General features: G+C 38.1%; 2 protein-coding genes across 4 annotated transcripts; both read right to left on the bottom strand.

Moving 5' to 3' along the window:
* Window positions 1-350: 350 nt before the first annotated feature.
* Window positions 351-1265, bottom strand: LOC131357968 (serine/threonine-protein kinase pim-1-like). The gene is made up of 4 exons (XM_058397398.1): window positions 1100-1265; window positions 836-1012; window positions 602-711; window positions 351-401 (listed from the first exon to the last, which is right to left on the bottom strand). The coding sequence occupies exons 1-4, from the start codon at window positions 1263-1265 to the stop codon at window positions 351-353; spliced, it is 504 nt and encodes a 167-aa protein (XP_058253381.1).
* A 748-nt stretch (window positions 1266-2013) lies between these two features.
* Window positions 2014-11143, bottom strand: LOC131357406 (uncharacterized). 3 transcript variants are annotated; one of them, XM_058396377.1, is made up of 3 exons: window positions 10160-11143; window positions 4757-4807; window positions 2014-4133 (listed from the first exon to the last, which is right to left on the bottom strand). In XM_058396377.1, the coding sequence occupies exon 3, from the start codon at window positions 4066-4068 to the stop codon at window positions 3415-3417; it is 654 nt and encodes a 217-aa protein (XP_058252360.1). In that variant the 5' UTR covers window positions 4069-4133; window positions 4757-4807; window positions 10160-11143; the 3' UTR covers window positions 2014-3414. The 3 variants fall into 2 exon arrangements, with proteins under 3 accessions (XP_058252360.1, XP_058252362.1, XP_058252361.1); XM_058396378.1 differs by lacking the exon at window positions 10160-11143 and adding an exon at window positions 5078-5246.
* Between the last annotated feature and the right edge of the window lie 199 nt (window positions 11144-11342).

Genomic DNA, 11342 nt, shown 5'->3' with positions numbered 1-11342 from the left:
AAGGATTTACAGTATGAGTATATTGTGAATAAGAATCTCAGGATGAGCTCAGTTTTCTTGATTACAGCAGGTTTTAAATTCAAGTCTACATTATATTCATATAAGATCATCGACTGAACCCACGGTGAGATTTGGGCATGAACTGTTGATGGGAAGTGCAGATTTTTAAGCTATCCATGTGTGTTCATCCACAGCAGCAGACATTGAGTCATAAATGCAGACGGCTCCAAGCAGAAGATCATAAATATGATGATATTGAATGAAAGCAAACAGCAGCCACTCAGGTATAAGGTTCATGATTTATTTAACGTATTTCTAATTTATTTACAGGAATTATAATTTATTTGTAATTATAATTTGTTGGGTGCTGATGGTCTGATCCAACATGGCCTATTCATCATCTGTGGAATAAAAACATGTTTAAATTAATATAGAGTTTTGTAGAACATAATGTTTCCTTATTTGATTTCTTGTTCAATTGTCATGAAAATAAAATTACATAATACTTTATTGTGGAAGAATGCAGTAGGGTTCTAGTGCAATCCATGTGATCTGGATCATATTCTGTGTTAGTTCATTTTAATTAGATCTGATGTTTTACCTGGCTAACCTGAAGGGCTTCTGTGAACCACCCATGTTTACTGATCTGCTTCAGGCTTGGTCTTTTGGTGGGATCTTGCTCTAAGCACCAGTTGATCAGATGGCGGCAGGCTGTGTGGGCAGTGATGTAAACAGGGACAGAAATTTAGTCACTAATTTTTAATCTTCACTATCATTTTTCTCAGATTTGTAACATCTTGTAATATCTCAAAATGCTGTTTTTATATTCTCTCACCTTCAGACAGGCCAGGTATGAAATTGAGGGACCCAGCAACAATTTCCTCCTCATTACTGAAGGGCATTTCTCCACAGACTAAGCTGTATAGGAGAATGCCCAGACTCCAGATGGTAGCATGGTCGGCGTAGTACTGTTGTTGCTGGATCCATTCTGGAGGCCAAAAATCTGGGGTTCCTGAGCAGAAGAGCAAGAACAACATCAGCAAGATCACAACTTAGATATTCCATTAATTATGTGCAATATCTGTTGACGTGCAATTACCTGCATATTCCACGTAGGGCGTGTCCTGCCACAAATCACCACAGCCAAAATCGATCAATTTTATGTCCAGGGTGTCGGAGTTGAACAGAAGGTTTTCCGCCTTGATGTCACGGTGGAAAACCTTGTGACTTTGGCAGTAGCCGGCAGCCTCGCCCACCTGCAGCATGAAGTAATAATAATAATAATAATAATAATGATAATAATAATAATAATAATAATAATAATAATAATAATAATAATAATAATAATAACCATCAATCATTGAACACTAAAGAAAACTCTCAGGATCAAAATCAAAAGAGCTAAACTAAATTTCATCTAAACACAACTATATACACTGTAATTATGTAATATAGTCTATAAAGAACAACCAGTCTCAGCAAGACTGGACCCTTACAGCCACATCACATAGTCACAGCCGTACCATACATCAGTAACCCTAAATAAACAGTTCAATCACACACGTATCTAAATTACACACACAAACAAAAAACAAATGATGCCTTTGTGGATTGTTTCACCATTATTATTTGAATTTGTGCATCACTTTGTGTTCTCCATTTTTATGGGATTTTTACTTTGTGAAGCATCTGATAAAGCTAGCAAACACGTTATCAAGAACAAACAAATTCTTTGGTTATCCAAAGAGGGGCCATAGTGAAAGATGAATCACCTGCAGCATGATCATTTTGGCCAGTAGCTCAGTGAGTGTGCCTCCTTCACTTAAGCATAACTCGTACACGTCCATGCAGGGGATTGGTCTTTCCAGGACTAACAGGAGGCAGTTGTCCATTTCAAACCAATCCACAAGCTGCAGAACGTACTGGCAGTGAGGTGGCTTTGATAGCATTTGCATTAGTCAAAGTCAAAGTCAAAGAAGCTTTATTGTCACTTCAACCATATATAGCTGATGCAGTACACAGTGAATTGAAACAACGTTCCTCCTAGACCAGAGGTGCTACACATAACACAGACAAAGTACAGTGACGCGGACAAACATAAAGCTAAACATAGAGATAAAACTAAACTATACTTAAGGTGCAAGAAATAAACTAGACATACAACAGAAGTGCACAGGACGACAAGACAAGACAGTGCAGACAAACAACATATAGACATGCAGATATAAAACTGACACTTTGCGCAAAGAACAGTGTATACAGTGAATATAAATATGAAATTGACATGTAAACAGGATTAATATAAAGTGAAATGTAAAGTGAATGTGCATGCAAACAGGACAATTTAGTATGTGTGTGTGTGTGTCCAGCACAGTTCAGTTCCTCTTGGAACACAGTTCTCAGCTTTTGTGCATGTGCGTTATGTATGTGTGTGCGAGTACATGTCCAGCACAGTTCAGTTCTCTGTTGAGATCAGATCTTGGTTGTACGTGTGTGTGTGTGTGTCCAGCTCAGCTCAGTTCTCTGTTGAGATCAGATCTTGGTTGTACGTGTGTGTGTGTGTGTCCAGCTCAGCTCAGTTCTATGTTGAGATCAGATCTTGGTTGTGTGTGTGTGTGTGTGTCCAGCTCAGCTCAGTTCTCTGTTGAGATATCTGAAAGCCTCAGGGAAGTATCTGTTCAACAGTTTGGTTGTGCGGGTCCGAATGCTTCGGTACCTCTTTCCAGATGGTAGAAGGGTGAAGAGTGCATGTGAGGGGTGTGTGGGATCATCCACAATGCTGTTAGCTTTGCGGATGCAGCGAGTGGAGTAAATGTCTGCGGATGCAGCTGTTAAGGATGCTCTCGATGGTCCCTCTGTAGAAGGTGGTCAGGATGGGAGGTAGGAGATGAGCCTTCCTCAGCCTTCGCAGGAAATAGAGACGCTGCTGGGCTTTCCTGGTGATGGAGCTGGTGTTGAGTGACCAGGTGAGGTCCTCTGCCAGGTGGACACCAAGGAATTTGGTGCTCTTGACGATCTCCACGATGGACCCATCAATGTTCAGTGGAGAATGTTCACTCTTTGCTCTCCTGAAGTCAACAACCATCTCTTTAGTCTTGTCGACGTTCAGAGACAGGTTATTGACTTTACACCAGGCTGTTAGATGTTGCACCTCCTCTCTATATGCTGACTCGTCGTTCTTGCTGATGAGACCCACCACGGTCGTGTCATCGGCGAACTTGATGATATGATTAGAGCTGTGCATTGCTGCACAGTCGTGAGTCAGCAGAGTGAACAGCAGTGGACTGAGCACACAGCCCTCAGTGTGGTGGTGCTGGAGATGCTGTTCCCGATCCGGACTGACTGAGGTCTTCCAGTCAGGAAATCCAGGATCCAATTGCAGAGGGAGGTGTTGATACCCAGCAGACTCAGCTTCTAGATCAGGTGCTGAGGAATGATCGTATTGAATGCTGAACTGAAGTCAATGAACAGCATTCGTAGGTAAGTGTATTTATTGTCCAGGTGTGTGAGGGCCAGATGGAGGGTTGTGGTGATGGCATCGTCTGTGGATCGATTTGGACGATACGCAAACTGCATGGGGTCAAGTGACGGGGGCAGCAGGTTCTTAATGTGTCTCATGACGAGCCTCTCGAAGCACTTCATGTTGATGGGTGTGAGTGCAACGGGACGGTAGTCATTGAGACAGGACACTGGAGACTTTTTCGGCACGGGGATGATAGTGGTTGACTTTAGGCACGTTGGGACGACGGCGCTGCTCGGGGAGATGTTGAAGATGTCCGTGAAGACGTCTACTAGCTGTTCTGCACATTCCCTGAGCACTCTGCCAGAATTGTTGTCTGGTCCAGCAGCTTTCCGTGGGTTAACTCTGTGTAGAGTTTTCCTCACATCAGCTGTGGTGAGACAGAGCACCTGGTCCTCTGAAGAAGGGCTGGTCTTCCTCGCTGTCACGTCATTTTGTGCCTCGAACCGAGCGTAGAAGCTGTTCAGCACATCTGGAAGGGAGGCATCACTGTCACAGGCAGGTGGAGCTGGCCTGTAGTTGGTGATGGACTGGATGCCTTGCCACATGTGCCGAGTGTCGCCGCTGCTGGCATTAAAGCCACCTCTAGATGGAGCTTGCAGGTCTCGCCAGGCTAGCAATTAAAAAACAAACACACATAAAATTAGCATAGTTTGTGAAATCTGAATCTATAGATGCAGTATATGAAACCTAGATGCTGCTGTGAGCTAAGACTAATGTGACTGAACTGAGGAGAATTAGACTTTCAAAGAAAGATTTTTGCAGCATATGGATGGAAGAATCACAAAGAACAAGTATAAAAAAAGACAACATTACGTTTTATAGGAATTACTTTGCTGTTTAGTGTTTCTTCATCTCAATCTCAGTTCTTCACTGATGTATGTGATATCCTGGAGGTCATGTGATGTCCAGTAAGCTGTGTTACCATGGTGAAAGTACGCCAGTTTGAAGGATCAGTTACCTTTAGCTCACATCATGTTACTTGATCAATTTATAATGAATATGTTGTTGCTTATATGTGATTTGATGTAATCTAGTTATTGACCCTAACTGTCTGATTGGGGTGGGGGTGTTGACTTATGAAAGTAGTCAGGAACAGTAACTAATGCTGCATCTAGGATTCTTATACTGGAAAATGACAGCAAGGTGCATTAGTTTTGCATAGTTTTGGTCTTTAAATCAACTGTAAACAGGACTTTATTGCTACTATCACAGCAGTCAAGTAAGGTTACTTACAACGGTGATGTACAGGTCCGAGCCGTCCTTACGGAGGTGTTTAATGGCAACCTACAAACAAAACAAAAACAAAACACCCCTGTGAAGTGTAGCAGTGGACAGATGGAAAACTTTCAAAATAGACCCTGTAATCGGTATCGGTCGATACAGCTTCTAGTGATCGGAGATCGGTGATCGGCCACAAAAATCCTGATCGGAGCACCCCTAATGGAATCCAAAATGAAGGACTCTGTTGACCCTGTATCTCTCAAAACCCTCACCGGTACACTCTCACGTCCCTCTAAAAGAGAAATAAACCCTTCCAAAATGAATGGTGCATACCCTTTGTTTAATTTCAGAACAGATTGCTGCGAGAGAAAGTAAGGTGTCTTTGAACAGGCTATTACCACTTCATTCACAAATACTTTTCTTGCTTCAATTATTACTTCGATAAAAACAATTCAGAGCAACAATTTAAATGCCGCAACAACTACAAGAGCCACATGTCTGCTCTCTTCTTCTTTGTTCAGGAGTTGGACGCATTACCGCCACCAGCTGAACTGGAGAGAGGGGCCGGCTTCCAACGCGAGCGAGTGAGAGAGCGCGTGAGTGCGTGCGCTCTCTCTGTCTCTCTCTCTCTCTCTCTCTTTCTCTCTCTCTCTTTCTCTCTCTCTCTCTCTCTCTGCGTTTACAGCATTTGCTAGACGAGTCTATCAAAGGGGATTTTACACAAGTGCTTGAATTGGAAACTTCAGAACATATCTAGAAATAAAGAACACTGTACACAATCTGAACAAACCTGCAACATCCAATTGTTTGTTGGAGCATCTAAGACGCTCATGTGATAAGTGCAAATGCTACTACTACGACTGTTACGGACAGGAATCATAGTAGTAGAAGTAGCAGTAGTAAGAAAAATAATTAACAATAATAACGAAATACACGAATAAAAGAATAATCACGAGATTGGTATCATCAAGAAATGTGACTATGATATCTGCTACGTGAAGTCCGTCCATTCTAGAAACATACACCCTCCGAAATAAATAACTTTATGTAAAAAAAAGTTTCTTTATAAGAAAATAGAATAATAATTGTATTTTAAAGGAATATGCGAGTGATTGTTTGAATGAATGAATGAATGAATGAATGAATGAATGAATGAATGAAGTGGAAAATAAATAAGGTAGGGATAATTCTGTGATTTGAGCATGAATTTGTGTCGAGGTGATTGATTGCTTGTTGATTTTGTCAGATGTGTCTCTGTGTGTGATCTCTGTGTAGTAATAAATGAATGCAAGTTGAAGGTGTTTTTGAGTTTGAAAAGTTGCAGTAGAGACTTTTGACGGTGAAAAAGCTTACAGCACCTGGTATTCCCAGGCGGTCTCCCATCCAAGTACTAACCAGGCCCGACCCTGCTTAGCTTCCGAGATCGGGCGTTCTTTTTTTTTGTTTGTTTTTTTTTTTTATTAATTGAAAACTTTTCATATTATCCATTTACAGCACATAGCTTGATTACAATTTACATAAGTATTTAATAACCTTTTGATGTACATTTTATAAAAGGATTGTCTTTCACAACCATTTTCTGAAAATCATCTAATTTGTTATTCATTTTAAAATATTGATACATCGCATCAATTGTTTGTTGCATCTTTGCCATATAAATTGTCCAGACGTTTACTTCTACCCTTTTGTGTTTTACAACATTTCTTCTAATCCATATTGAATACTTAGCCACAGCTATTATAAGGTTTAAAAAATATGTGGTACAGATCCTGGTGCATGATCCAAATAGAAACAACATTTCCCAATCTTTCTGTGTCATTTGTTCTTTCCATTTCTCTTTTAACATATCCTTTACCATTATCCTTTACCAATTTTACTCATAAAATTTGTTAATTTTTCAAAGTAAAAAAATAAATGCAACCACCCTTCAACTGTTATGTTACACACACTGCATATCGCATCATCCTCTAATCCAATTTTACACAATCTCATTTCTGTTAGTAAGCAGTTATGTCTTTGCATGTAATTAAAATTCTCTAAAACAGGTTCCATATATTTTAGTCTTACATTTCTCCATATATGCTTCTCATTCAAAGCTTGGTATCTTTGTTTCCAGTAGCTATTCGCAGTTGACTTTACAAAAGCAATTTCTCTAAAATATCCATAAAATTCAATGAGTTTCCCTTCATTAAAGCACACCATTTCTCCCTTTTCTTTCTTTAAGAAAACCTTTGGATATTCTATTTTCCCTTCTATCTGCTCTTGTTCATTTATTCTTTTAATCCAGTCTTTCGGTATAGCATTCAACAGTTGTTCATATTGCTTTTTTATTGTTTTTTTTTTGACAATTTCACCGATTTCTACCATAGCATCCCCTTCCACCTGTACCGGTAAAAACCCCTCTATTATTTCGTATAGAACGTCTTTCACTTGCCTTAATCCTCCATCCCACCATTTCTTGTAATATATCGTGTTGTTTTCATTCCGTATATTCTGATTTAAAAATAGTGGTTGGTCTAACAATTGTTTTCTCCCTATGGGCTCTATTTTAATGTTACTCTGGAACTCTCCCCAAGCATTTAATACTTCCCTATAAAAACAGGGTAACATGTTTACCATGTGGCCTTTGGCTTTCATCCATAAAATGTTTTCTCCCATATTAAAATCCCCACTCTTTCTTAGATAAAACCTCATCACTTCCTTCCACATTGCTGTATTTTCTTTGTCTAAAAACCTCTTTACCGTTTTCACTCTCAAACTTTTCATTCTGATAAAAGGATCTAAAAGCCCTAATCCCCCCTCTTCTCTCCTTCCAATAAGCGTGTCATATGCTATTTTGACTCTTCCTTTGCCCCATAAAAAATTTAAAACAATCTGTTTAATTCTTGTGTAAACTTTCAAGGGCAATGGTGTCACATTCGATACATACCAGATTTTGGATAACATTAACACATTTGTTACTAGAACTTTACCATTTATTGTTAAATTTCGACTCTCCCAGAATTTTAGTCGTTTTTCTATTCCTCCTACAGTGCTCTCCCAGGTTATTTCATTTGCCCTGTTTGCATCTGGTCCAATTACTATCCCTAGGATTTTTATCTCTTCTTCCTGCTTAAAATCGATTTGTTCTGGTAGGGAATCTGCTATTCCAATTGTCAGGCCTTTGCTTTTTTCAAAATTTATTTTTGCTCCTGATCCTCTACAGTACATATTTAATAATACCCTTTCAATGCTTTTTAGGTCTTCGACCATAATCGTGGTATCATCAGCATACTGGTATATTGATTCAGTTCTTTCACTGTGTTCTATTGATATACCTTTGATCTCCTCATCAGCTTTCATTGCTAGACCACGTGGTTCGGCTACCAAAGTGTACAATAGAGCCGACAGTGGACATCCTTGTCTAATTGATCTTGTGGGTTTAAAATACTCTGTTAAAAATCCATTACATTTCACACATGTTAAAACATCAAAATAAAGGATTTTTATCCATCTTCTAAAATTATTTCCAAAACCAAATTCTCTCAGTATGTTATGCATATATTAGTATGTTCAACCCTGTCAAAGGCCTTTTCTAGATCAAGGCTTATTAGGTATCCCCCGCTCCCTTTTTCTTTCATATATGTTATTGTATCTATTATACTGCAAAGTGTGTCAGCTATGTCCCTTCCTTGTACTGCATATGCTTGTGTAGTGGTTATAATTTGGGGTAATACATATTTCAGTCTGTTTGCTAAAATCTTTGTTAGAATTTTAAAATCATTGTTTAGCATTGATATTGGTCTATAATTTTTAAGATCAGCTGTCTTTCCTTTTTTCTTATATATTAATTTGATCATGCCAGTTTTCATTGTTTCACTTAATTCTTTCTTGTTATATACTTCTTCATAAATTAATTTTAATATTGGTACCAACTGTTGCTTGAATTTTTTATAAAATTCATTTGTTAGTCCATCTGTCCCTGGACGTTTCCCTGTATTCAGTTGACTTATAGCTATATCTATTTCCTCTTCACTTATTTCTTGATCACACATTTCTTTGTTCTCTTCTGTTACTTTTGTTTTAATGTGTCTCAATAAAAATTCTTCATCTTCTTGATTTATTCCTCTACTTGTAAACATATCCTCATAGTATTCTTTCACCATTTTCAGAACATTTTCTTTCCCTCTCTCTTCTTCACCTTTTTTGTTTAGCACCTCTTTGATCACATTTGCTTTTTGTCTGTTTTTCTCCAGGTTAAAAAAAAAAGTTGTACTCTTTTCCCCTTCTACCGCATATCTTACTTTACTTCTCAGTATTAATCCTCTACACTTTTTCTTCTTCTATTTGCTTTATCTTGTCTTCTAGTACTATTATTTTCCCCATTGTTCCCTCATTTCCAGTTTCCTCTAATTCTTTTAGTTCCTTCTCTAGCTCTTTCCTTACTTCTTTTTCCTCTCGTCTTTTAATTTTTTTGTGTACGTGTACTATGTTCTATAGAATATTTTTTAATTTCATATTTTACGTTATCCCACCATATTCTTTTGTCTTCCAAGAACAATTTATTTTTCAAATTCCATTTAATTAAGTCTTTTATTCTCTCACAATATACTCTGTCATTTAAAATACTTGTGTTGAGAACCCACATTCCTGGGCCTCTCTCTACTTCATCAAAATCCAATTCCATGAATAAATAATTATGATCACTGAATCCTGCTTCTTTATAAAATACATTCCTTGTTATGTTTTCTACCTTCTTTGTACAGAGGACTAGGTCTATCCGACATTGTTTAATTAAACCTTGCACTTTTTGTCTTCTCGAGTATTCCCTTTTCGTTCTATTTCGTTCCCTCCATACATCAACAAATTTAAACTGTTCCATTAATGTCTTCAACTCATCTCGCCCTTTATCTGTTTTAAAAACCATAGCGTTTCCAATATCTAATTTAGATAGCGCTATATTGAAATCGCCGATTAAAATAACATTCTTCCACCCATCAATTGTTGTCATTATTTTCCTAAAGAAACTGACCTTTTCTTTTTCTTCATTAGGTGCATGTATGTTGTACAGAATTATTTTATTATCATTTTGTGTTAGGTCTATTGCTATACCTTTCCCCACATCGTCATTAAAAATTACTCTTTCTTTTTCGCATATGTTCCTTTTAATTAACACCGCCACCCCTCTTCCTTGTTTTTCCTTCCCGTTATTGCAATGTATATTTCCATCCCATATGTTTCTACATTTTTTAACACTTTCTTCATCCCAATATGTCTCCTGTAAGCACACTATTTCAGCTGTTCCAGCATTTGTTATTATTGTGTGAAATTTCTGTATATTATTTAAACCTCTTACATTGATAGATACTATTTTAAATGTCATTATTTGTATTACGGTATACAAAAAAAGCGTTCCATCAGTAGTCTTTAACTTACAATGCAGTAGTCATTATTCCAACATTTCTTCCGTTAGCCCATCAAACGTGCCAGTCCTTAGATTCTTTTTTAGTCCTTTCATTAGTTCCCTTCTTTCTCTCTGTTTTTCTATAACTTTTTGTATATTGAGTGTCGTTATTCTTTTTCTCCTTCTACTCTCCAGTCTGTCGTCTTCCGCACATCCGTCTCCAAGTTTTCTTCCCCAATTAGTTCCGCGTCGTTCTGTACTCGTCGTCCGTCCATTGTTATCCAGTGTTCCTCTTACTTTTACCATTTTTAATTCCAGATCTGTATCCTCGTCCATTGCCGATTCCTTTTCTATGTCGTCATCTTTCGTTTCTGTAGATATTCGCTGCTCCGACCTGTTGCTCTGCCACTCGGTCATTGCCTTTCCCTGTGTCCGTCACCCGGCTTTGCAGATGTTCCGACTCAGTATCTTCAGTATCTTCAGTATATCTCAGTATCAAGTCTTCACCTGCCGATCATGTATGATTCTGACATATTGTGGACCCTCTGCTGTGATGAATTTAGTGCTGTATGGCAAGGACACGATTTCCTTTGGGAATCGCACCTTTACATATCTTGTCCCGTCGGTTATATCTGTTCCTGGGTAATATCTCCTTCTAATTGGATGTAGGGGTGTGACACCCCACAGTCTGAGTTTTTCTGTTATAATGCTGTCTGATAAATAAACAGGCAGATACAGAAATGACACGACGATGTCATTATTTTCAAGCAGTCTGGTTTCACAATGCGTTCCACTGATTAAAATTCCATCTTCTACTAGTTTCATTGACTCATTATCGGCAAATGTTAACACGTATTCCGCCTGTTGTCGTGGTCTTAAAGCAAGTAATTTTACATGTCCAACTATTTCAACGACCGTCTTCAAAATATCAGTTGCTTTCAGTCCTTTAATTTTCTCAGTTTCAAGTATTATTGTGTATTCTTTGAATTATCTATCGTATTCAGCCATTGTCTTTGTTATTGTAGCAAAGACGATCCAACAAACTACCAAAATAATAACAAAAAAAACCGCCTCCCCAGGTAGTCAAACTGCTGGGGAGCAAGAAAGAAAAAAATACACTATAACCAAATTTAGTAAAAAATGAATTAGAACAAAAAATAAAAGAAATAAAGCAAACACTATGGGAGAGCATGTCTCTCCCCACTGTAGCCAAAC

Source organism: Hemibagrus wyckioides, linkage group LG08, assembly GCF_019097595.1.
Source record: "Hemibagrus wyckioides isolate EC202008001 linkage group LG08, SWU_Hwy_1.0, whole genome shotgun sequence".
Lineage (NCBI taxonomy): Eukaryota > Metazoa > Chordata > Actinopteri > Siluriformes > Bagridae > Hemibagrus > Hemibagrus wyckioides.
This window is presented reverse-complemented; position numbering and strand designations above follow the sequence as displayed.

Bases quoted from the DNA above. Each gene is read 5' to 3' on its own strand.
- LOC131357406 (XM_058396377.1), bottom strand. From the start codon at position 4,068: ATGTGGCAAGGCATCCAGTCCATCACCAACTACAGGCCAGCTCCACCT.
- LOC131357968 (XM_058397398.1), bottom strand. From the start codon at position 1,265: ATGCTGCAGGTGGGCGAGGCTGCCGGCTACTGCCAAAGTCACAAGGTT. The intron at 1,013-1,099 runs GTAATTGCACGT...TCTTCTGCTCAG, and splicing joins GCCCTACGTGGAATATGCAG to GAACCCCAGATTTTTGGCCT. The intron at 712-835 runs GTGAGAGAATAT...CTGCCCACACAG, and splicing joins CATACCTGGCCTGTCTGAAG to CCTGCCGCCATCTGATCAAC.